At 40.2% G+C, this 26,626-nt stretch overlaps 1 protein-coding gene across 4 annotated transcripts in view; it reads left to right on the top strand.

Moving 5' to 3' along the window:
• eml5 (EMAP like 5) overlaps positions 1 to 26,626 on the top strand; it is a 53,602-nt gene that overhangs the window by 22,123 nt on the left and 4,853 nt on the right. For 2 of the 4 annotated variants that reach the window (XM_085143833.1, XM_085143832.1), the window contains 26 exons: positions 697 to 803; positions 888 to 1,006; positions 1,132 to 1,318; positions 1,470 to 1,575; positions 1,960 to 2,053; positions 4,483 to 4,583; positions 4,687 to 4,880; positions 5,498 to 5,609; positions 5,794 to 5,921; positions 12,552 to 12,693; positions 12,773 to 12,925; positions 14,085 to 14,216; positions 14,342 to 14,430; positions 16,575 to 16,751; positions 16,882 to 17,083; positions 17,172 to 17,298; positions 17,492 to 17,506; positions 20,020 to 20,028; positions 22,157 to 22,235; positions 22,974 to 23,103; positions 23,191 to 23,289; positions 24,783 to 24,803; positions 25,034 to 25,207; positions 25,284 to 25,492; positions 25,689 to 25,846; positions 26,105 to 26,219. In XM_085143833.1, the coding sequence (XP_084999959.1) occupies positions 697 to 803; positions 888 to 1,006; positions 1,132 to 1,318; positions 1,470 to 1,575; positions 1,960 to 2,053; positions 4,483 to 4,583; positions 4,687 to 4,880; positions 5,498 to 5,609; positions 5,794 to 5,921; positions 12,552 to 12,693; positions 12,773 to 12,925; positions 14,085 to 14,216; positions 14,342 to 14,430; positions 16,575 to 16,751; positions 16,882 to 17,083; positions 17,172 to 17,298; positions 17,492 to 17,506; positions 20,020 to 20,028; positions 22,157 to 22,235; positions 22,974 to 23,103; positions 23,191 to 23,289; positions 24,783 to 24,803; positions 25,034 to 25,207; positions 25,284 to 25,492; positions 25,689 to 25,846; positions 26,105 to 26,219 (3,179 nt within the window). The remainder of the gene's footprint in view (positions 1 to 696; positions 804 to 887; positions 1,007 to 1,131; positions 1,319 to 1,469; positions 1,576 to 1,959; positions 2,054 to 4,482; positions 4,584 to 4,686; positions 4,881 to 5,497; positions 5,610 to 5,793; positions 5,922 to 12,551; positions 12,694 to 12,772; positions 12,926 to 14,084; positions 14,217 to 14,341; positions 14,431 to 16,574; positions 16,752 to 16,881; positions 17,084 to 17,171; positions 17,299 to 17,491; positions 17,507 to 20,019; positions 20,029 to 22,156; positions 22,236 to 22,973; positions 23,104 to 23,190; positions 23,290 to 24,782; positions 24,804 to 25,033; positions 25,208 to 25,283; positions 25,493 to 25,688; positions 25,847 to 26,104; positions 26,220 to 26,626) is intronic. The other 2 variants (XM_085143835.1, XM_085143834.1) reach the window with 1 other exon arrangement.

The following is a 26,626-nucleotide window of genomic DNA, read 5'->3' as shown; positions in this document are numbered from 1 at the left end:
GAAGCTACGACTGTTTGTCTGACTTAAACATTGCCTTTGCTAAATTCAGATCATTAAAAAAAGATTTATCACCATATATGTCATTCCTACCAATAATGGGTTTTATGAATGTAGTTTTTTGTCACACAATTAGTATACTCCTCACTCTAACCTCATGAACTTGATGTGCTAACCCACGAGAGAGCAATGTACTAGATTTCTTTCTTCTTGAACTTTTTTTTTTTTAGCAAACCGTCATTTCTATAAAGCTCTGCAAAGGAACGGCTATCACATTAATTAAGACAAATCCAATAAAAGTGAATGAACCTTGGAAAGTATAATTGCATTGTCGTTCCCAAGTCATATTTTTTCCAGAGACAGACTCTCTGTGCTCTCTGAAATTAAACCACATACTAACTGCCTTTCCTTTTAATTTTCCTAATGGATCTTGTGAGTAGCCGCCCTTAGCTGCCAGTTCTGCTTATTGCCATGTCTTGGCACGGCTTTACTGTGCTGCATCAGCATTATTGTACATTTTTCTTCACTGTTGTCACTGTGAAGCAGGACAGTCTAATAAATAGGAGATGTCGTAGTGTTATTACATGACTGACCCTGACTCCCACTGAAACAGGATGGTTTGTAGTAGGATATTTTTCTGATTTAGAAGCGGGGGAAATTTTCTGGCAAGCTGTAATGTAACCTTGTTTCTACCTACAGAGATACTGGCAGACTCTAACAGCGAAGAGTCAGACTCTGATCAGTCAGACGTACCTGAGATGGACTCGGAAATTGAGCAGGAGACGCAGCTCACATATAGACGACAGGTTTGTGTTAAAATCAAAAGCATCTCCTGGGAAAATATTACTGTGAAACAAGCAGTATGTGAACACTTTTCCACATGCATTCAGGTTTATAAAGAAGATCTACCTCAGCTCAAAGAGCAGTGCAAGGAGAAACACCGAGCAACAGCTATGAAGAAGAGAGAAAGAGCACCAGGGAGTGGAGTAAAGCTGCACTTCATTCATGGGTAGGCTCAGAAATTGCATAATCCCACACCATCCCAGCATTAGAAGAATTTCAGCTAGAGAAGTCTCTTCATGCATAGTGATTAAATAAAGCCCCCTCACCCCCTACCCCTTTTTTTGTTTGCAGCTACAGGGGGTATGATTGCAGGAGCAACCTGTTCTATACCCAGACTGGGGAGATAGTGTACCATGTTGCTGCTGTAGGGGTTGTGTACAACAGACAACAGAATACGCAGCGTTTCTACATGGGCCATGATGATGACATCCTCTGTCTGGCTCTGCACCCCCTAAAGGATTTTGTAGCTACAGGCCAGGTAGCCGTTAGACTCCTAACATAAAATATTCAAGGTTTTGGGGGTTTATGGACCCTTTGAAAGCCTTTAAAAACCTTTTAGCTGAGCTATATCTGATCCAAAGGGGTTCACTTGGTAGATTTGTGATATTTGTATGTTTTTGTTTACCCAGGTTGGCAGAGATTCCTCCATCCACATATGGGACACAGAAATGTTAAAACCCATGTCTGTTTTGAAGGGGTTCCACCAGCTCGGAGTGTGTGCTTTGGACTTTTCAGGTAACACACAGTCTTGCTTTGTCAAACTACACGTATCTAACCTAGACATGTTTTTAATACTAACAAATTATTTTAGACATCCTGTTTTAACAGGGAAACAAAAAAGTAATTTCACACATAAAAGAAATAGGTAAATTCGCAAGTCACCAGTTTTTCAGGCAGCAGTGAAGAACCTTATTCTGTTGTCTTTTAGTCGCAGCAGTCTGACAGCATCAAGCGGGAACTGTGCATCTGACTATCCCTAATTGGCCACAGATAGAGGCATGGTGGTGATCTGTATGTCATAGTCAGTGAATCACCTGCTGTAGATCAAACCCGCCATGGTGCTTTCATGTTGCTAATAAGAGCCAAACTTCACTCACACACTGACTTTTCCATCCACAGCGGATGGCAAACGACTGGCCTCTGTGGGCCTGGATGACAATCACACGATTGTGCTATGGGACTGGAGAAAAGGGGAGAAGCTCTCTGCCATGCGGTTAGTACAGTTTTATTACAGCATTTGCACATCTGCAGGGGGGTCTTTCAGGAGAGCTTTGACAAACCTCCCTGTTAATTCTACAGATTGTTTGAGCACTTTTGCTTTAAATATGGACATTTATAGATGAGAGCTAAATTGAAGCCACTTTGCTTTGCAAGGCTGACAATGTGATTGATAGAACAGAGGAGAAAAAGGGAATTGCCTTTTAGATTACATGGCGGCTCCTCTGTAGACGTAAAGCCTGCCTGACTCTGAATGGCTAGAGCATGAGTATGCCCCAGGGCCTTGGCTGTAGATCCATAATCAAAGAGAATTACTTTTAACTCGTATACCAGGAGCTGCAGGAGGTGAGTTTGAGCTGCTTGATATGTCAGACGCTATTTGCACAAGGAAACGTGTTTGGAAAATGAATTAGAAGACAGTCTTTTGAGATGTACCCTGTTTCCCAAGGTGCAAAATGTACATAAAAGCAAATGGATTTCTAAAACAATCAAGCAATGAAAAGGAAAAGTGGTAACAAGCAAGCAGCGAAAACAATCATATGTCTTTCGATGCCTGAAACAAACTGAACAATAAAGACTACAGTCGACAGACTGAAGTCTGCATTTTAAAAATGCATCAGATAACTGAAGACTTGAGTATCCAAGACAAGCATCATACTCTGGTTTCCATCATTACCGTGGTACAACTAATCCCTATATATGATGTATATGAACAACACATAATTATTCATTCACCAGGCTTGATACAAATGAATTAGATTACCAGACCGGAATTATGATTTATTTAGAGCATTAAAGGTGTCACTTTCTCCAAAAAGATATGCCGAGATTTCCAGTTCTAAAAAGCCGAAGGCACCAGAAATAACTAACAGGAAAGCATCCGCATCCCGAAATATCTCTGCTTTTGTTTTGTTGCTCATCCTACTTGATGTTCGTATTTAGTATTTACTCCAGTGAAATACCCTGTGGCTACTTGGGAGCGGTGCATTGCGGGTTGCTCTCCTGCGTGCTGCTTGCCAGGCTCTCACTGGAGCTTAGGGACAGCTAGAGCAGCCTAATCTCTTTTATAGACACTGGTGGGAAATACAGTGAGGTGGACAAAGAGAAATGGGGCTTGACAGAGCCTGGCTTGTACAGCCTGCTGGCAGAGGGGGTATGGGATGGAGAGCCTAAAGAGGGTGCTTTTATTAGTTTCACTGTTGGATTTAGCTTTTCTTTATTACAGTGTAATTGTATGGGCGATGTTTGTCAGCAGCGAGATTTAAGAAGTTCAGAGGAGCACAATAATAAGATGCAACAATAGAAACAGTTGGCACACCCTTATGTAATCATCTCTGTCAAAAAACATGCACCACAGCTTCCTCAGGGTAGCTGTGTTGACTAAATTTGATTCAAGACTAAAATTAAATACATTTTCTGTGTGTTTTTGTTTTAGTGAGATTTGTAAGTACACAACACTTTTCAGTTAGTTTTTCTTTTTTCTAAATTATCTCTGTTAAACATATTTTGTCACTCTTGGTTTTCATTTTTACTTTTAATTAAAGATAAAGAGAGCTTTGTTTCTTAGATCGGTAACATTATGGTGTCTCATTTTGCTCATATTTTTAAAGTAGTTGATGTTTCCTCATAAAAATCATAACATCTTTTTCAGAACATATTTTTTTAATGGATCCAATAGAGGAACACGGCATCCATCCAATTTTTTAACCACTTATCCAAATTGCTGCAACCTCCTTCAGCTGTCACAAGACAAAAGGTGGGATACACCCTGGATAGGTCCCCAGTCTCCTGCAGAGCCTCTTGAATTACACTAGACAAAACTACAGGGCCACACCTTTTAATCTTTGAATTCAAGTGAATAAAATAAACCACCTAGCCATGCAGTCTGCCTTGACTTGTGAGAGAATGGATCGCTCTAAAGAAGTGAATCCATGCCTGACATTGATGTATGTCACTGCAACGAGTCAGTTTGTGAATGTTTTTCACTGTAAGTGGTGTTATTGAGAAGTGGAAGCGTTTAAGAGCCACAGCATCTCATCCACTAACTGGCAGACCTCGTAAAGTTACAGAGCGGGTTCACCGAGTGCTGAGGGGCATACTGCATAGAAGTAGCCGATGCTACTGCTGAGTCAGTAACTACAGAGCTCCAAATCTCCTGTTGTATTAACATCAGCACAGAAACTGTGTGTTAGGAGCTTCATGGCATGCTTTCAATGACTGAGCAGCTCCTATAAGTGGAATATGTATGCAGCCTAAAATGTTTGTCTACATAGTGCATAATGATGTAACACACATTACATGTAACTACACAAATTAAATGTTATTTATCTTGTGATCTAGATATAAGCATTTTAATTTTGCAGCAGTGTAAAAAAACTTGCAAATTAAAAGTTTGTGTTGACATTTTAAAATGTTGTTTTTCAGGGGAAGCAAGGACAAGATATTTGTTGTCAAAATAAATCCCTACCTTCCTGACAAGCTCATCACAGCTGGTGTGAAACATATGAAGTTTTGGCATAAAGCTGGTGAGACCTGCATTTCACTGCTGACTAGCAGAACAGCCTCTAAAAAGCAGAACTGTGGCTCAGCCGTGACACATCTCACAGTGACTGTCTGGGTCTCTTTCAGGTGGTGGTCTAATTGGGCGCAAGGGAAACATGGGGAAGACGGAGACTATGATGTGTGCTGTGTATGGCTGGTCAGAAGAGATGGTGTTTTCAGGCACATGCACAGGGGACATTTGTATCTGGAGGGACATGTTCCTGATGAAGACTGTCAAAGCCCACGACGGACCTGTTTTCAGTATGCACGCTCTAGAAAAGGTATAACACAAATCCAGGAGGAAAGGCTCTTCCCCTTATCAGGCGAAGTCTCTTCTTTAACTTGCAGATCATTAGATATTGTTCTTCTGTCGTCATTTTAAAGGGATCCTGTTGGGCTTTTTCTTATTTTATGGTGAATATCCATTTTAAACTTCAGTATTATGTGAAATTAATCCTTCAGCTCAAACCTCAAGCTTCATTCTGCTGATATTTGTTGAGATGTCAGTGAGAGCAGATATTTTTAATATGCTCATCTCAGGCACACAGCTCTGGCTCTGAGTATGCGCTGTAGATTAGAATAAAGTTGCCTTCAATGGTGAGGGAGGGAGTTAAAATATATGCTTTCATACAATTGAATGGACTTAAGACCTGGGCCAAGACACCAAGGTAAATTAGGAATTACTCAGTGTCCAAGAATAAAATCATGGAGTTGGAAGCAAGCACAATCGATCCCCTTTGAAATATGATATTAGAGTTCCCAGTTACATCTGTTTAGATCTCATTTTAGAGTCCTAAAAGCTAGATATTATTTGTCATAAGACTTCATCTGTCAGTGACATATTCAGCCAGCAGAAGATCATTGCACCTTTACATGTTACAATATTTTGGCCCTGTAGGGATTTGTGACTGGTGGAAAGGATGGTATTGTAGCGCTGTGGGATGACACTTTCGAGAGATGCCTCAAAACCTATGCCATCAAGAGAGCAGTCCTAGCTCCAGGCTCCAAAGGTAAAAAAAAAAGGTCACCCTGTTCTCAACTGTCTGCTGCTGCCCTTGGATCATGTTTGTCTAGCCATTATGTAATGCAAATCCATTTAAAACATTCAGTGCATTTAACTGAAATGAAGATTGCATCCTGTAGCCTGGTCCCTGCTAAGGTCTTTGTGACTTCATTCTTTATTTCACTCTGCAGGGTTGCTCCTGGAGGACAATCCCTCCATACGTGCCATATCTCTTGGGCATGGCCACATCCTAGTGGGAACCAAGAACGGCGAGATCTTGGAGGTGGACAAGAGTGGTCCCATCACTCTGCTCGTCCAGGTAAGAAAAAAATCACATAGCGAATAACATACGCAGTCATCAGCTTCAGCCTGTACCAGCCCAGTCAAGATATTCAGGAGGATGCTAGTTTCTCTGCAATATGATGAGCTGGAAGTCTTTAACTTGACACAAGCAGTGGAGTCAAACGTCTTCTGAGTCAGTAAAGATTTCAAAGGTGGAATACGTGATTTATTTCACAGATAGAAAGCGGATGCATGATGAGGATTGTAATGTAATACATTTTCCTTATTGTTGAAGCGTTCTTAACAACATAATACTGGTGCCATAGATTACTCATCTGTGCAGGTTAATTTTCAGCATGGCGCCTAAATTGAATTACTGGACCAAAAATGAATGGTCTTTTAGGAAGCTGGTGGAAGGATTAGTCTAAGGTAATGTGTGTGAGAACTGATGGCATGTTTCACTCTATCTTAACAGGCTTTAAGGTTGATGTGAAAGTGCCTCTTTATGGGTGCAAAAATCTAAATAAAGATTGTCACAATATGTTACACTTTGTAAACTAGTCTGCAGTATTAGATGCATATTATAGTATGGTTAACTGTCTAAAACATGCAAACTTACCAATGCCGATTCACAGAGGAAATAGTTGTAAATGCTGATGAATTACTGGCACTCAGTGGGAGATTGTTAATTTGGTTAAGTGCTCCTACAATTTCTCCTCATCTGCCTTGATTTTAGGCAGATGGAGCAAATGCTATTGATTGCCCTTTAGATCGCACAAGAAGCGATCAATTGACGAGAACGAACGGTTTATTCTACAAGCTAATGAGGTTAACTGTGTTAGATGAGCAGAAACTCCATGAATACTGGTATGTATAGGCCAGGGGTGGGCAATTCCAGGCCTCGAGGGCCGGTGTCCTGCAGGTTTTAGATCTCACCTTGGGTCAACACACCTGAATCACATGATTAGTTCGTTACCAGGCCTCTGGAGAACTTCTGGACATGTTGAGGAGCTAATTTAAATCGGCTGTGTTGGTTCAAGGACACATCTAAAACCTGCAGGGACACCGGCCCTCGAGGCCTGGAGTTGCCCACCCCTGGTATAGGCAGTAAAGAAAGAATACAACGATTTATGTGTGTGCAAGTGGTTTTCTTGTTTATTGCTGACATCAAATAAACACTGCTCAAGAAAATTAAAGGAACACTTCAAAAACACATCAGATCTCTGGAAAAAAAAATCATCCTGGATGTCTATACTGATATGGTCTGGATGTTGGGATTTAAAGGAAGCCACATCAATTTACTGCAATGACAATTTTAAATCTACAGAGTGCTGAATGGAAAGATACCCCGAAAATCAAAGCGAAAAAATGTTGCACCAGGCTAGTCCATTTCATCAAAATAATCAGTTGTTTGTATGGCCGCCGCATGCTTTAATGCATGCCTGACAATGTTGGAGCATGGACCAGTCTGAGGTGCAGAGGAGAGATCTGTCGTCCCCCCCCCCAACCATTCCAGACTGACCCACCACCAAACTGGTCGTGTTGAATGATGTTACAGGTATTCTCCATGGCTCCTCCAGGCTCTTTCACATCTGTCAAATGTGTTCATGGTGAACCTGCTCTCTTCTGTGAAAAGCATACTGTATCAGTGGTGGACCTGCTTATTCTGGTATTTTATGGTAAATGCCAGCCGGGCTCCATTGTGCCATGCAGTGGACATAGGCCCCACTGTGGATGGCGGGCCCTTAGGCCACCCTGATGAAGTCTGTTTCTGATTATTCGGTCAGAGACATTCACACCAGTTGCCTGCTGGTGGTCAGCAGGGCTCTGGCAGTTTTTATCATGTACCTTTAAAGGAGCAGATACTGATCCTGCTAATATGTTAAATACTTTCTACGGCCCTGCCCGGCTCTCCTAAAGTGACTGCCGTTCTCCTGGAGTCTACTCAGTACACTTGAGACTCTGCTGGATGACACAGCAAACCTTTGGGCAAGGGCACGAATTGATGTGCCATCCTGGAGGAGCTGGATTAGTTGTGCGACCTCTGTAGAGTCCAGGTATTGTCTCATGCTACCAGTAGTGACGCTGACCTTGGCCAAATGCAAAACTAGTAAGAAAAAAAAAACAGACAGTAAAGATGAGGAGGGGGGAAATATCCGTGGCCTCCACCTGTAAAACCATTCCTGTTTGGAGGGTTGTTAATTTCATTAACACCAAAGCAGCTGATAGTGAATAATAACCCACTCTGTTATTTAACTGACCAGATCAATATCCCAGCAGTTTAACTGAGTCGATGCTCTAAATAAAAAGTGTCTCTTTATTTCTTTATGTTTAAGTGTCTCTTTTAACATCATAGGCTTTGATTTTTCACTTCTGATCACTGCATTGTAGTGTTTTGTAGTGAAGCAAGCAGAATATCAACATCAAGTCCTAATGTAGATATTGATTCCCACAGGGATATGATGAATTACAATAGAATATTTATCGCACATAATGGAAACTGTAAAGCCATTATAAAAAGTTTTTTTTGTGTATAATATTCAGTGTTGGGACTAACGCGTTATTAAGTAACGCGTTACAGTAACTACGTTATTATTGTGGTAACGAGCACGGTAACTAGTTATTATGCCAAAATCAGGAACGCGTTAGTCGTTACTGGCATTTAGATAGGGTCGTTACTCGTTACTTCGTGTGGTGGCTATCGCGGAGCTTCCACAGATTCAGTAACATTAACAAGTGGTGGAGGCAGCAGGTGGATGAGGGAAAGGGGACGCAGAAGGAAAAGAGACCCAAGGCGGCCGCCGGTCCAAGTGTAAACTGAACTTCAGGTAAGAAGTTATGACCTGCAGTCTATCTGGGTCAGATATAAACCGAGTTTAGGTGGAGTTTATTTTCGTTATTCTGACTTTTTCCGTACTGCGTACTAGCTAGCATGACGGAGTTTCTATACAGCTGGGTGGGTGCTATGAAGTTAATGATGTTGAACTTTATTTTGTTCATAAGTTAGAGTTGCCAACCGTCCCGTCTGGTATTCAGAGAAAATATTACGCGTTTCTTATTGAGGTGAAAAGGAACAGTTTGTCCCGTAATTCAGCTACAATGAAAAAGACACAAAGCTGGAGTTATTCTGTTTCTTTGCTGCACAGCTGCCTCTTCTTCTTTCATTCTTCCCCCCTCCCTCTCCCGTTTCTACTTCAATCATGAAACTGATCAACGATCAGCTGATCGTCTCTCTTGTTTGTTTATCGCCCACTTCGCGCCAGAAAGAGGAAACCAGCCGATGTCGCGTTAAACAACAGCAGCACGTTTAAGCTTGATCAGCTGTTGTTAGAATTTATTTAATATTAATTTCTAGTATCAGCTGATGTTTGCTGGAGCCACAGCTGCAAAAAAGCTGCTGGTCATGATGTGGGTTTGGTTATCTGGTGAGAGGGAAACATGAAGATGAAACCAGGAGATGTCCTTACTGAATCATCAGAGCTGAACAGGTGATGGAGAAACAGGTTTACCTTTTAGGTGACATGAATGAGTTGAAGGGAAGTTATGAACTGTTTCTGAGAGACAGATAACCCCAGGATCCTTTTTTAGGTAGCTGACAGCTGGTAACTGTGCAGGGGTGGATCTAGCAAAGTTTTGCCAGGGGGGGCAGGTAGGGCATTAACAGGGAGAGGGGGGCACAAAGAAATACTTTTCTTTCTTATTCTCATTTAAAATGTCTAGTTTTTAAAAAATAATTATCTGAATCTTACAACAAAGGATTGATAGATTGATACATATATACCATCAGAACAGTGTACATCACTGTCACAACAGTGTTTGCTTTCATTCAAAGGCTTTATGATTTTTCCTATAATGGTGGGCTAGTTTCTAGTCAAAATGCCCGGGCCGATTTTTTTGTCCCAGTCCAGCCCTGTATGCAGCTCATCTGCAGTCTGGTGTTACCTACATCTTCCTATTCAGAAGGCAGAATTTCCGAGTTCTGAGTACAATTGAAAGCACCACGACTGCAGTTTTTGTGTTGGATGTAAAAGGCGCACATGACACTGTGACATAGGCTAGAATCATGACAGCAGTCAATGACGGTCCAGGCGTGGGATTTCTCTCGTGGAAATATGCACATTATTTTTTCCTTTCTATTGGTAGGTGGCACAGTGCACTTGTGGCAAGTAAGCAAGCTAGAAGACTGGCAAAGTTATGGAAGCAACACATTAACAAGAGAATTCTGAGTAAAACCAAAGTTACTTTCCCTAGTAACTAGTTACTTTGAAAGTAACGAGTAACTTGAAGTAACTGAGTTACTTTTGATAGAAGTAACTAGTGAGTGAGTGATATGTTTTTATTGATTAGCATTCAAATATCTCAGTGAAGACAGAACAAAGATTTACCACAAAGCAAGAAAGCATGAGACAAGGCTAATCAAAAGGTATTGGCTGAAGCATTTGCTTATTACGCCAACCCTTTTAACAAAAGATCTTTTAGCATGCAGCTCCTGTACACAGGGCTCGAAGCAAATAATAAAATTCAATTCAATTCAATTCAATTTCATTTATATAGCGCCAAATCACAACAAATGTCGCCTCAAGGCGCTTCATAGATACAGAGAAAAGCCCAACAATCATATGACCCCCTATGAGCAAGCACTTTGGCGACAGTGGGAAGGAAAAACTCCCTTTTAACAGGAAGAAACCTCCGGCAGAACCAGGCTCAGGGAGGGGCGGCCATCTGCTGTGACCGGTTGGGATGAGAGAAGGCAAACAAACAAACAAGAAAAAAACAAAAAAACAGAAAACTTTCCACCTTAGTAAGTAACTACATCAAAGCAAAAGAATCAAGAGGTTTTTTTGTTTTTTGTTTTTGTTTTTTTTCTGCTCTTTTCATTCTTGATATATATATTTTTCTAATACTCTATTTTTAAACATATTTTTAAACAAGGAAAATGAACTACACCTTTTTAAATCACTGTCATAACTATTCCACAGGTTAACTCCTCTAACAGAAACACATCTCTGCTTTATATTTGTCCTTATCTTGTTTTTTTTAAAGAAATCTGTTCCCCTTAAGTCATATTGACTCTCTCTGACTTTGAACAGCTTCTGAGTACTGGGGCAAAGCAAGTTATTTTGTGCTTTATACATTATCTGTGCCATTTTATATTCAACTAAATCATAAAATTTCAGGGTATTCAGATTAATAAACAAAATGTTAGTTGGTTCTATATAGTTTGATTGGTTTATAATTCTTATAGCTCTTTTTTGCAACTTGAAAATAGGAAGAGTGTTTGTTTTATATGCATTACCCCATATCTCCAGACAGTAAGTCATATATGGAAGCAACAGAGTACAATAGAGTGTGTATAATGATTTTTTGTTCAGGACATGCTTTGTTTTATAGAGAATAGCAATGGTTTTTGACATTTTTGTTTTCACATGGTTTATATGAGACTTCCAACTCAGCTTATCATCAATTATCACTCCAAGAAATTTATTTTCGTACACTCTTTCAATTTCAATTCCATTAACCCTAATTTTAGATACATTTTTCATTTGTCTAGTGCCAAAAATAATCAATTTTGTTTTCTTTATATTTAATGATAACTTATTTACATCAAACCAGTTTTTTAATATATTTAACTCCTTTTCCGCTGTAGTCAGAAGCTGTTCTAGGTTTTTACCTGAGCAATACAGAGTGGTATCATCAGCAAACAATACACATTTTAACAGTTTGGAAATGCTACATATGTCATTTATGTATAATATAAATAATTTAGGGCCCAGCACAGAGCCCTGAGGAACACCACAAGTTACCTTCAACTGCTTAGATTTTACATTATTGAATTCGACATATTGATATCTGTCATCCAGGTAACTTTTCATCCACTTGTATGCTAACCCTCTTATGCCATATCGCTCTAGTTTATTCATTAATATAGAATGATCAATCGTATCAAACGCCTTTTTTAAGTCTATAAAAACACCAACAGTATATTCCTTATTATCTATAGCATTAGATATCCCTTCTACAAGTTCCATCACTGCCATCGAAGTGGACCTTTTCACTCTAAAGCCATATTGGTTATCACTTAGGAGATTATGCTTCTCAATATATTTATCAAGTCTATTAACAAATAACTTTTCTAAAATTTATAGGGAACTGTGAGAACTAGTAATGTAACTAAGTTACTATTTTAAAGTAACTTACCCAACACTGATAATATTTAGTCATAAATGACTAAAATAGTTCTGAGTTAATGAGGACCCCTTGTTTAATTTTATAGCCAGTGTACCCATAAGCAGACACAAAATGAGACAGAGTGGACCAATATTAAGTGAAATTATATTTACTGATTCACAGAATACGATAAAGAAAAAGTGCTCCCTTAAGAATAATCAAGTTTGATCAAACCAGTGCTAAAGAGCTCAGAAGGAATACGCAGGAGGGAGGTAATGCAAAAAAGATGTATGAGGTGAGCCTTCAGAATTAAGAAAACGCAAAGAGAAAAAAAATTAAGTCAACACAGAAACAGGGAATAAAAAACACAAAATCAGACACAAACAATAAACATATATCTTCATGTTGAATCATTTTTCAACTTTTTTTTCCTCCATCACCTGTTGTAAAAGTGTGTTGATCACATAAATCAAATATTTCTGCTTTTGTGTATTGGCAGGGTCACATGGAGGGTGAAGTGTGGGGCCTGGCTACTCATCCCCATCTCCCTCTCTGTGCTACCGTCAGCGATGACAAAACCCTGCGCATATGGGACCTGTCCCCGAGCCACTGCATGTTGGCTGTACGCAAACTCAGGAAAGGTGAGTCACTGTTGAAAAGCTAACTGATAACAGGAAGTGGATCGTCCCAGGCATTTAACAGACACCTTGTCCTCCACAGGCGGCCGTTGCTGCTGCTTCTCCCCTGATGGCAAAGCTTTAGCGGTGGGCCTGAACGACGGCAGTTTCATTATTGTGAACGCAGACACCCTGGAGGACCTGGTGTCCTTCCACCACCGCAAGGACATCATCTCAGATATCAGATTCTCTCCAGGTCTGTCTGCTCACCTCCGCATTTCCTCACCGGTACAAAACTCTGAGAAGAAAATAGACCTCTAAAAGCCATGTGCCCTCCAAAGCATCTGAGTTTACAGTACGTAGGATGCTGTGCAGTATTTCAGCTGGTGTATATATTTTCCTCCCGCTGTGAGTCGGAGAGATATTGCTGCAGGCATGACCCAAATTAATGGCTTTCTGTAATAAGGCCAGACAGAGAAACAGCAAGAGAGGAATGAGAAACAGTGGGGGTGGACAAAGTGAGAGCAAGAAACTAAACTCTCTTTCTCTTGGACACTTAACCTTAATCTACAATGCAAGGGATCCTGTTTCTCTACCCAACACCCATTCTTTACTGAGAGTGCCTTCCTTAGATTAGAAGGCATTATACAAAATTGTGTAGTAATAGTTTGTAGTCCTTAATTATGCTATTATATTTTCAAGTATGTAGACCTACCAGAGACTCCAAATTGTCATTCTAAACAGCAAGATGAATAATGAAACATCTGCTTACTTCTTGTTAAATTCAGTTGTGTAAATCCACAAAGAGCAGTAAACCTCACAGTAGCAGCTGCTGCAGCAGGTCAGCTGATCACAGCCTGTGCACAAAGAAAATCTGCTGGAGCTGTCAATAGAAATGATTGTGAGTGATTTTAATTCCCCACACTGAGCCACTTCGAACAATCTTAGGGTTCATTAGAATTTAGAATTAGAATTTAGAAATGCACAAAAATAACTGGTAGAAATGTTCTCCAAAGAGCTACGTCTTACTTTCTTACTTCTATTACAGGGCCTGTACTTTTTCACTTTTACTTGAGTTAAAGAAGTTGAATCACTACTTCTTGTAGATAGTATTTTTTAACATAAGTATCTGTACTTCTGCTCAAGTAAAGAAGAATTATGGAAATCTAGACTTTGAGGTAATCCAATATTTTCTTTGTGGGACTAGAAGAGAAGACAAGGTAGGGAGACTAAGGGGCCGTGTTATTGTTTATTTATATGCCATATGTACATTATTCACCTGCTTGTGATGCTATATGAAGAGTCAGGTGATCACCTAAGTTAGAGTGATTTGATCACAAGGGGACAACTTTTACGATAATTCAGTCTGGACTGAAACTAACTTGCACTTTTATCCTCCTTTCTTATTGGCTCAGGAGCTGGGAAGTACCTTGCAGTGGCATCAGGAGACAGCTTTGTGGATATTTACAATGTAATGAGCAGCAAAAGGGTAGGAGTGTGCAAAGGATGCCTCAACTACATTACCCATCTGGATTGGGACCGGAGGGGTAAGCAGGTTCTTAAAATGCTTACTAAATCTCTGCAAATGACTGTTTAGGAACCAGTTATAGATTCAAAATCTTGCTGTTAAAAAATATTAACCACTATACCCACTGGGCTCTTTAATTAACAGGAAAACTACTTCAAGTCAACACGAGTGCTAAGGAGCAGTTTTTTTTCGAGGCTCCTCGAGGCAAAAGGCAGACCATCCCAGCTACAGAGGTAAGCAGTGAAGAAAAGGCACAACTATGGTTATGGTGCTGTTGGCACACATTTTCCCCTCGGGATCACAGGAGGCTTGGGGAAGGGCAGTGAAGCATTAAGACGGCCCAGTTTTCACCAGTATCATTCTAATTTTGGCAGTGGAAGTGGGATAGTGTTTAGGGTCACTTTAAAACATTGTGACATTCACACTGCTTGTGAGGCACACAGAAACAGGGAGCGTTAAGAAAATAAAGGTCAGAGATGAGAGATGTCACTAGGTTACGTCTCAGTGGAGCATTAGACGTCCTCTCCTCTCATTTTACCTCATTGTGATCCATTTGTCTGTCATTCCCTAACATTCCTAGTGTTAGTCTGCAGTAGTTATAGGATTGTAATTGAAAGGTTAGGTCTGCTCTTGCCTGGCTTGTGTTTTGTTTTGGGTTTTTTTTTTGCCTATTTCTTTGTTTCTATTGATGAGATAGTTTGTGCTGTGGCGAGCCTCAAGGCTCTGTTCGTGGTCCTATTTTATTTCCTGTTTATTCACTAAATATTTAAATTTGTCATTTTAATATAGCATGTCATCTTTATGCCAAAATCTGATGTTATGATCACATTCATTTGTGTAAAATCAGAACAGAGAAACGTAATAAACGGGAAATACATACAACAGGCAACTATAACTATGAATATAAATATAAAAGAATACAAATATTAAATGTGTCTGGGATATTATAGGTGCACAGGTGTGTAAATATACATCGTGGCTTACAATAAGTAATGGAGTGCAGTGAGGGGTGTTTAGTCCTGTTCAGTATGGGTAGGTCTGACCCAGTTAGAAGAATTAAAGAGTCTGACAGCAGCAGGAAGGAACGACCTCGTGTGTTGTTCCTTCACAAAGCGGGGTTGAAGGAATGTGTTGCTGAAACGGCCAGTGTGTCCAGTGTGTTATGAAGGGGGTGGGAGTCGTTGTCCGTGATTGCCAGGACTCTTGCCAGCATTCTGTCACCAACCGCCTCCTCCATACTAGAGCCAGCAGAAGTTAGCATAGCTTAGCTTAGCAAATATACTGGGAGCATGTGTAAGCAGCTAACTAGTTGAGCCAGGTCTGTTAAACTATTTTCCGCTTTTCCAGTTCTTCCTTTAAGGCAAGCTAACCATCTTACAGCTGTAGCCTGACATTTAACAGACATCCAGTGTTATTGACATAGTGCCAGTTCACTACAGCAGTTATCTCAAGACACTATGTTGTAAGATGAAGCATAAAATATTAGGGAGTGAATTCCACCAACTATACGATACTCTCTGACCAAACAATGATGATGGTAGGAAACCCATCGTCTGATAGAACTTTTAGCAAAAAAAGGACAATGTCAATGTGTAGTTTAAAGGCAACATGATGATCCTTTGACGATCCTGCAGTGATGAATGCTCGTATTAAATATGACCCTAGTTTCAAATAATTAGGTAATCGTGTCTCTAAGTGAAACTTACTGTGAGTCTAAAACTCAACCTTCAGACTGCCCTAAATGCTCAGTTTCAGACACTTTTTTCCACTATTAACAATTTATGACATCAGTCAGTGCCGATTTTCCCAATAAGGCTTAAGAAGCCCCGCCTGCCTGCTGTTTAAACCTTTTATTTGCAGTGGGCAGTGTATCACAGCTTGAGTTTTTACATGGGTAAACTAATGTGCTGCAGCAAAGCTTATTATAAAATACACCCAGAGCTTCTCTGCTTGAGTCCTGGAATAAAAATATAAAGCTATAAATTACCAAAATAGGTCCACTTTAAGCTGTGCACTAAAAGTCTGTCACATCTGACTCTGGATTTTTCTTTTTACATTAAGAAATTTGTGCAAAAGCTTTTCCAAGCAGCACATAATTATTCATCCAAAAGATATATTCTATCTTTTAAATCATTTCCTTTGGCAGCTGGTGTATTATAAATTATTTTCCTCCAGCCACTGAAGATTACAGATGGTTCCAAATGTTGAATCTTCTAATAAAGGCATGGTGTGAGGTTCTGTAGGGTTTACAATTCAATATAATATTTTGGTTTTACCTATGAGGCTTCTTGGAGTAAAACCCTCAGACTGTATTTCTAACCTATGTTAATGTCCTTCCAGTTTGACATTTGTTTTCTTATTTCCTGTCTTTATTCAGGTGGAGAAGATCGATTGGAGCACATGGACGTGTGTCCTGGGAACATCTGTTGAGGGCATCTGGCCTGTGATAAGCGAGGTCACTGAGGTGACCGCTGCCTGCCTTACTAATGACAGGAAGGTGCTAGCAACAGGAGATGATCTAGGATACATCAAGCTCTTCAGATATCCTGTCAAGGTTCGACACAGTGCATAATTCTCCGTATTATCTTGTTTAAACATCGCGTGACTCGAGTTATAAGTTGTGCAAATTTTATGTTAATTATGTGTTAATGTCACAAATGTTAAATAGCGTCCTTCTCCCCCAGGGGAAGTATGCAAAGTTCAAACGCTACGTGGCCCACAGCACACATGTTACTAATGTGCGATGGACCCACGACGACAGCCTCTTGGTGACTGTCGGTGGGGGTGACACGTGCCTCATGATTTGGGCCCATGAGCCCGAGGGCCACCGCGAAATTAGACAGTGTGACAGCGAGGAGTCGGATATTGAGAGTGAGGACGATGGAGGCAAGAAATTAAGTTCTTCTAAGATCTTTATTTGTCAGACGTGATCCTCTTGTCGAATGAAAAATCTAGTTTCCTTTTGCCCCACCAGGGTATGACAGCGATGTGACGAGGGAGAACGAAATCAACTACACCATTAAGGCCTTATCCACCAACATGCGACCAATGACAGGCGTGAAACCCCACTTGCAGCTGAAAGAGCCCTCTGTGGATGAAAGGTATTCCTCACTGAAGCAGTGACACAATAATAATAACGAGGCTTTTGTGTCAAGCTAAAGCCAAACCTGACTTCTTCACACAGCCCTGTCCTGTCCCTTTCCTTTTGAAATAACTCTGCCTTTTCTGCTCTTCTTTCCTTTAATGGCTGTCCATCTGTCACTATCCTGCTCCATTATTTTATTCCACTTGAAGACAAGGGGTAGTCAGGTAAGTTCTTGTAATTATATAGAGCGATTTTGCTAAAGCAATAAGCATACGCACATAGGCAAACTGTATGTAACAGCAATAAAAAAAAGAAAGTGTGGCCTTGATCCCCTTACATGTTTTCACACATGCACCATAACCCTTAGCTTTTGTAGACATTACCCAACTGAGATGCACAATATTAACTTTGCTCATATAGCAGCTCTGAAATAAAGATTATAAACTCTTTGAAACTCACTTTGACAGACAAGCAAAAAGCAGAACACCACATTCAAACAGGAAGTCGATCTTTAAGGCCACAAAAGGGTCAAATTAAAAGGTTAATATAAGGAAAAGGGGATGGCAAAATGCACAAATCAAATTTTCATTATAAAAAACACCAACAGTTAAAAAACAAAAACACAAGAAAAGATAGGATTACATAAAAGCTGTGCTACAAAAATATGATTTAAGAAGTGATTCGAGGGAAATCTGCAAGCCTTATCTTTCAAGTCAGGTCATGCTATATCCGAGCAAAGCATTATCACCTTTAGAGTTAAGCTTTGAATCTAGAGTGGCTCCTCTTGCGAATCTGAGAATCTCAACATTTCTGCTATGCAGCCTGGGGTACGACACAGATATGTGTTAAATGTACAAATGTTAAAAATGGAAAGAAGCCAGAGTAGGGGTAATGTGCTAAAACTAGTCAAAAGATTGATTTGATGCTGATTCTGAACTGGTTGTAGGCGGTTGAGTGAGGAGGGAGTCACTATAGTGAAGCCTTAAGAAAATAAAGTGCAAAATAAATAACTTTCCCCAAGTCAGAATTAATGTAAGAAAACAAATGACAAAATCAGTAGGAAAGGATGTTAAACAATCTTACCTACCAGCTCCTGAGTACAGATTGAGTGCAGCACTTTAATGGGAAAAAAAGTGCAGATGTCTTTGACACGCTCCAGTAACAGTTTCCAGTTTCCACTGGAAACTGAAGTTGTAAAATCTTAGTGAGAAGACCCAAAAGTAGAAGGTGATAAGAACAAGAAACAGGCTTCATATGGTAGTATGTAAATGCAAGCAGGGATCAAAACACAGATCAGAAGCACAAAGAGAGAAGCTCGACAAAGATGGATGAAGTAGGACTATATGCACAGGTGATTGATAGACACAAGTAGGAAACAAGAGACAGGTAAAGACGATAAGGTGTGGCACACAGTCATAAAAGAGGGAAAAAAACAGGAATTAAAAGCAAAAATGATAAATGACTTGGACTTATAAAGTGCTCTTTTACTCTAATTGAACACTTGAGCACTTTTAAGTAGAAGCCACATTCACGCACACATTCATACAGCGCTTTCTTCTATGGACTTATGCACTCTAACACACACGCACACTCATACAGATGAAGTGAAGCCAACTTGGGTTGGGTATCTTGCCCAAGGACACTGAAGCAGGACGTGAAAAAAACAGCTATAAGTATTGCTGAGACATGAACATGTACAGAGCCCTGCAGGGGACATTGGAGAAAAAAACTACAAAGCACTGAGTTAATGTCTTTGTAGTTGATGCCAAGCTCAAAGTAAAATTCCCTGAATCTCTCTCGCAGGTGTGTAACTTCCATTGCTGTGGTTATTTCCCAGGTTTCAGTACTGATTTGAAAGTGCATGGACTTAAATGAAAAACCTTTGCGCGATCTTGCAAAAATATATCTTCAATTTTTCCTTCTCCAGTGTCCCTTGTAGGGCTCCTTAAACATGAACACCAAAGATGATAAAAAAAAATTTTTTAAAAAAGATGAGGGAATACAGAAGAGTGCGAGAGAAGGACATAAGCAAGACAGAGAAACACGAGAGAATTGAAAAGAATCACATTAAAAACAACACATCGACTGATAATCGTGTTCATTTTTCGTTCTTGTCTGGAGTTCATGTTTGAAAAAAGCTGGACAAATTAAATCCCTGTTTTGGGTGTTCTCACTACCAGGAAAAATGGGGCTTAAAGTTCAATAAGACATTGAATTATTTTGCTGCAGTGTCCTGTCCTCGTTCGTAGTCATCGCAACAGAGTCTGAACAAGTAGTACTAAATCTTTTTAACAGTCAGAGACTCGGGGAGAAATGGGAGGATTATAGTGATATCAAGCGATAAGAAATATTAACATTATATATCATTATCCCTTTAAAAGTCTTTTAGACGATCATTTTCTTATTGTTCCAGATCATGCATTATGAACTTTCCCACAATTATAAAACATCTCGAATGCATCACAGACTGTCGGTGCTTCAGATTTGTTCTTTCACAGATTGATTGATTAATTTATTTTTTTGACATTGACGCAACCAACCACGCAGCATCTTCTGGGCAGCGGTTGTCATAGAAATGGACTTTGGTTGTCATGGTTACACGGCGGCACTGACTCTTGTATTTTATATCCTCAGTGGCTGAGGCGTTGCTTTGCACGTGTCCGCCTGGCAGCAGTGAGCGCTGTGGGAAACCTTTTTTTCTAACTCTTGTTTTTTCTTTGTCATTGCTGCCATGAAGAGGATCGAGGTAAGTTCCTCACTGTGTTTTTCTACTCTTCATTTTCTCCTCGCTATCACTTTTCTGGTCTTTTTCAGAAATTTTAAAAGAAAATAAATATTATCAGTCTTTTTCAAGTGCTTTCACAGCCCTCTTTTGCACAACTAATCTGACCTGCATTAGCTATGGTTTGTTCATATAAAGTTACAGGAGTTGGCTTGTAGGAATCTGCTATTTTTGGATTATTGGTGGTCCTGCTCTGACCTCTTGCCTCTTACCCTTGACCTCAAACTTGCACAGAATTTCAAGCGAAGCCTAACTTTTAATACACAGCAGGGGTTTCAAATATTTTAATATTGGCTCACTAAAGAGTCTAATTCAGCCTATTGGATGGCGCTGCAACGTGTGAAAACTGCAGTAACATCATTAATTACACCACTGCTCCCTGTGTGGGATGCTAGCTTTACTTTTCCATAGTTTGAACTGTGAATAAATACTGCTATTGTTTAGTCACTAAACCTCAAAAAGGGCAGTATACTAAGATATATTTTTAAAATAGCTTTTATTTTAATTGCCATATTTCAGACATTAATCTAGTTTAAACAGGAGTCTTTAAAGTTTGCAAAAAAATGTATAGATTTTGCCCGAGTGGGGTAAATTGTGTCTTTCATTTGGGTATGTGTTTCAGCTTTTTTTAAACTCTTTGCTGTGATCCAGGTGAACATTATTAGATTTCTGTTACTTATTAAAAACAGAAGATTTGGTGGGACGTTGAGATTGAGACTGAATTGAGTTTGACAGCCTTGATTTAAAGAAACACAAGAGCTGAATTGTAAATGAGTAGTTTTCTATTGGAGTTTTGTTTGGTTGTTTTCATCGCCCACAGGGTTGTGCAACATGAATTTGTCTGCCAGGGTGAGGCTATCGTTGCAGTGACATCCTGACCTGAACTGTGCTTTGGTCACGCCAACACAACTTTTCGCCTCATCAGCCCCATTTCCCAGATTCCAAAGCAACTTTTGTGCACACTGGAGGAGATCCAGCACACTTCGCATGGGAACAAAAGAGGGACAGAACAGGACCTCAGAGAGATCTAAAAATAGCAGCCAAGCTGAAAGCTGTCAAGAGAAGCCTGAAGAGATGATCCTGAAGGGGAAATCATCCAAATTTAAACCAGGAAACGATTTCTGTTTTGTCAAACGTTTACATTAAAAAATGATTCTGTCACCTAAGTGTGCTCGAGGCAAACGAGGCAAGGTTTAGCAATTCTTCATTGTGCTAACTTTTGTATGCACAAAATAATGAAAATGAGCAGGTCTAACTGTTGGTTTAGTCCCACATTATGGAAGCATAGTGATAACTATGACTGTTAAAGTAACATCAGTAATATGACCAATGCACTGAATTGATGTCATGCCACTGCGTTCATATATATTCATGGTTTTTATGGCAGTAGTTACTACTGACCGCACATGTTTATTACTCCTGAACTCTCTGCTTTCATTTGGTGGTGTTCAAGATGTTCATTTGTCCTGGATACTAAACCTGTCATGATCCTCTTTAACTTAATTTATAGCTTTCATTCTGTTCTTCTTCTTCACACACTACAATAACTTTTGAATTGTGATGGATCGTGAGCCAGTTCAGCTACTACGTCATTGATATTCCAGTTTATTTTGTGTTTCAGCTCAAAAACAGTAGAGAGGCAGCTTGCTTTTGATATTAACCACTAATTACTTACTAAAATATACTATAAGAAGTGTAGTGAAGTTCTTAGGTGGAACCAGTTGCTGACACAAGTTAATAATTTAAAAAAATGCTTGAGGAAGATGACTCGTCGATCTGACTACTACTGAGTACGCACCAGGGAGAAGGCTAATAAGACAGCAGTAAATTAAATCAGACAATATTGAAGGCACAATTGGAAACATAAGCAGGAAACTTACCCTGAAAATTAAACAGGAAGTAACTGAAAGTGATAAAGAAGAGCGCACACAGCCAAATACAGGAGGCGCAGAGTGCTGTGAAGAGTAAGCAGGGTTACATTCGTGTAACAACCATAGTGCAATGATCCTTATTATGTTCATCATCATCATTATTGCTGTCAGCATGAAAAGCAGCTCTACGCCAATTCTCTTATCACAGCTGTCTGTTTCAGGCCTCCTGTCAGCAGAGCGCTGCCACAGCCAGAGAAGCTGCAGACCAACAATGTCGGCAAAAAGAAGAGACCCATCGAGGTAAGGACCTAATGTCATGAGTGCTGGTTTCATTTGAATGCTGGCAGGGGTGCTGTGATCGTCACATGGAAGATTTTGAGTGTCAGTCACTTCTTTTCTCGTATCGCAGTTCTTTTCCTGCATGGATTCATTGTGAAAATGAATTTATTAAATAAAAAATGGGCATTCCAGCCTTCTGGATTTTCATACAATTAATCTTATGTAATGTAACACATGTGTAGGTGTGATGCACTTGGAAAACGCTTTAAAGCAAACAGTACAACTTAATTCAGATATTTTGAGAAAAAAGGCTTTATTGTCACATGATCTCCTGTGACCTTCGTAGTTAACAGTCTGTGTGCCCTCAGATTCAGAGAGGAGACAAATGCATGCATTCTAAATATTGAAGGACACATGTCCCCTGCATCCGCTGAAATCTACACTCATGCCTCATATTCTCACCTGAACACATGAATACAGATACACAGATGATGTATTTATGTAGACCCAAGAAGGCTTGTCTGTCTTAGATTAGCAGATGATTGAGAATGCTGTTTTCTAATGTGATGATTTTAGCCTAAGACACTGCATGCTCATCCTCAGTCCACATAGCCTCTCTGTGGATGAGGATGATGATGACGCTCTAATCGAATGATGGCAATCTTCAGCGAGCAAGCTGGCCCTGAAGATCTTGGTTGTCATGGCGTTAACCTTTCTGACTTTCAGATCGCCTTTTTTTTCCCCCTGACTCTCCCACAGGACCTGGTGTTAGAGCTGGTGTTTGGTTACCGTGGCAACGACTGCCGCAACAACGTGCACTACCTGAATGAGGGGACTGACATAATCTACCACACGGCCTCCGTCGGTATTGTCCTCAACTTGACGACTTGTAAGTCGGCAGAAGATCGACTAAACCATCAAAGCAACAAAAAATTCACGTATTTAATGTAATGTGTGTATGTGTGTATTCACACAGGCTGCCAAAGTTTCTATGTGGAACACAGTGACGACATTTTGTGCCTGACCATCAATCAACACCCCAAATTCCCCAACGTGGTGGCAACTGGCCAAGTAGGTATGTTTGTGAAAAGTCGCCCTCCTGTGTCAGCAGCTGCTTCTTTCTCTAGTCTCTGTCCTGTGTTGGATTACCATACATCCCCCTCTTATAAGCTTATCAGCACAATCAACCAAATCTCCAGATCACCATTTTTAAAACATGAATACAGATGAGGACAACATTATTAGCACTGCTATGAAATTTTACATTTTTGTTGAAGTTTTTCCAATGCCACTTGAAAAAGCATAATGCCAAAATATAAAAGAAATCAGTTTAGACTTGAGAAAACATGTCAAGAAGTGGAGTGAGAAGTGTCATCAAGAAATTCAAAGGAAGCCACGTTGTACGTAACAAGCCTGACAGAGTAAGGAAGAGACAGATTTCAAAGACTCGTGGGAGATGTGCCTAAAGACCCCAGAACAACTGCCAAGAGTTGACGCAGCCGAGTCATTCTCCAGAAGACAATCACTAGAGCTCTGCAGAGGAATGGACTGCGAGGTTGGAAAGCAAGAAAACTCCACTTCTGCAGATGAGACACCTTCAAGTCAAACTGAAGTATCCTAAGGACAACCTGCAGAAAGATTATGGATACTGGAAGTGTGTCCTTTGAGCATATGAGATGAAACTAGAGCTCTTTGGACACAGAAGCTGCTTATGTTTGGAGAAAGAAGGGAGAGGCCTACAACACAAAGAACGCCATCCCCACCGAAGCTGTGCGGATGCTTCAGTGTGTCAGGAACTGGGAATCGGGTCAAGGTGGAAGAAAGTCATGACGAAAGAAGGAAAGTAAAGATATGGGAAGAAAACAACAAAAGCAGCAAAAGCGTATCTGGGTCGTTGCATTGTCTTCCAATACGACAACAACCCAAAACATCCATCACTCCTGGTGATGAACTATCTCCGGAAGGACAAGATGTTACTTACTGGCCTGCACGAAGCCCTGACTTGAATCCCACTGAAAATCTGTGGGGTGAACTGGAAACTACTGTTGACGTCAGAAGATCATAAAAGCGAGATAAGCTGATTTCCAGAAGAAGAATGCGCTCCGATTTCAGGAGACATGTGAGACTTGATGAAAACTGCAGCAAACGACCGCAGGCAGCAAAATCCAGCAAAAATGATTCACAAATGGATATTAGCATCAGAGGGGTAATAATTCTGACCATTGTAGTTTTTAGCTTTTGTAAAAGTAAGTTTGAAACAGCTGTGTTAAAAACTTAACACTTAGGGAAATACTTAAAAAAATGACATTTTCAAAGTAAGGCTACTAATTCTGTCCTCATCTGTACCTGTAGGGATTTATTAAAAGTATATTTTTCCTTCACATTTTCTCACATTGTAAAAGAGAAGTGACAAAGGAGTTGTGACAGGACAACTGATCTCATTTTAATTTGCAGATCACTTTTGTTAGCTAGTTTAAAGGCTAATGGTTTTGTTGAAGTTTTGGTTACCACTGCTGCTCAAAAGCCATGTTTTTGTCAATGAAAGTGTTTTTTTATTTTGGTTTACAGGTGATATCGGTGACATGTCAGGTAAGAGTTTAAACATTCAACAACTGTTAAGGATCTGACCACTAAGTATGTGAAGTCACTGCCATCTAGTGGCAGTATTTACCTTCAAAAAGTTGCCAAATAAGAATATAAACTTTGTAGAGAGCAGTGTATAAAATAAAAAAGAACTTTGAGGAATAGAAAATCATATCTAAAGGCGTAATTAAGAATTAAGAATAACTGTGATAAAATGTCTGTTTGCTTTCCCTTAGCCACGTCTCCATCTATCCATGTGTGGGATGCCATGACCAAGCAGACGCTGTCGGTGCTACGCTGTTTCCACGCGGGTGGGGTTTGTTCTGTTAGTTTCAGTGCCACAGGAAAACTCTTGCTGTCTGTGGGCCTGGATCCCGAACACACTGTCACCATCTGGAAGTGGCAAGAAGGTAGGAAAACAAAAAAGAACTTCCCTGATTTTGCTGCTGGGATTTTCACTGACAGAACAAACACGCTTGCTTTCAGGTGCCAAAGTGGCCAGCCGGATAGGTCACACCCAGAGGATCTTTGTGGCCGAGTTTCGGCCGGACTCAGACACACACTTTGTGTCTGTGGGCATCAAGCACGTGCGTTTCTGGACATTAGCTGGCCGAGCTTTGCTCAGCAAGAAAGGCGTGCTCAGTACCCTGGAGGACGCTCGGATGCAGACCATGCTTTCTGTAGCATTTGGAGCTGTAAGTCAATCCTGTGATGCCTGTTCTGCGTCCAATTTTAACACGCTGTTTGTTTTTACCTCGTGAATCAAGTCTAATAATATTTACAGCTCAACAGATGCCACACTGTATGCTTGAATGTGCTGTGAACTGTTTTTATGCTGCTTGCTCTGCTGTCTTAGGCCACTAGATTAGTGCAGATTTGTTTTCTTTTCAGAATAACTTGACATTTACAGGTACCATAAGTGGGGATGTGTGTGTGTGGAAGGAACACATTCTAGTAAGAATAGTGGCCAAAGCTCATACGGGCCCCGTGTTCACTATGTACACCACACTGAGGGACGGCCTCATCGTCACCGGAGGCAAAGAAAGACCGTGAGTTCTTCCCTGTTACATTCATATGTTATATTCCATATTAGTAAGATGTCAGAGGTAGATGGTAGATCTGGTGTCAGTTTATTATAGGCATTTATAAACACTGTGCCCAGGCAAAATAGGCAAAATATAGCTTGAGGAAACACCTAGCAGGAAATAATATTAAACCTAATGTTGAAAAATGCATATTCACAGGATTAAATACATGTATTTATTTAAGATATTAATGAAAGAGATTCCCACGGTTATTTTCCACAGGTCAAAGGAGGGCGGTGCTCTGAAGCTCTGGGATCAGGAGCTGAAACGCTGCAGAGCCTTTCGGTTAGAAACCGGACAAATCATAGACTGTGTTCGCTCTGTATGCCGGGGAAAGGTAGGTCACAAATCACACGGCGCTTGATTTTAAAAAATTGTCCAATTTTTTTAGAGTACGCTAGACCAGTCTACAAATAATGTTTTTGGTTTGCCACTGGGACCTTTAGGCCAGCTCTTAATCTAGTCTATTACAGGGATTTCTGATATGAGTCTGAGATATTCTGGTGCTCATTAGCTGATATGCTTTCAGCTGTTCTCTACAAGCTCAGTATAACTCTCTGCTCTGTGATAGCCAAGAGAATACTGACAAGCTGCACAAATGCTTCCCATGCTGCTGATTCAGATGACTTTCTTTTTAAATCATCATCACGACTCGGTTCACAGCTTTCAAGACCAAAAAAATAAAACCCTCCTTAATTATGCCTTCACTTTTCTCAAGACCAAACTTGTTTCATAAATGCTGAA

The sequence above is a fragment of the Neolamprologus multifasciatus genome, chromosome 19 (genome assembly GCF_963576455.1).
Source record: "Neolamprologus multifasciatus chromosome 19, fNeoMul1.2, whole genome shotgun sequence".
In the NCBI taxonomy this organism is placed as follows: Eukaryota; Metazoa; Chordata; class Actinopteri; order Cichliformes; family Cichlidae; genus Neolamprologus; species Neolamprologus multifasciatus.
This window is presented reverse-complemented; position numbering and strand designations above follow the sequence as displayed.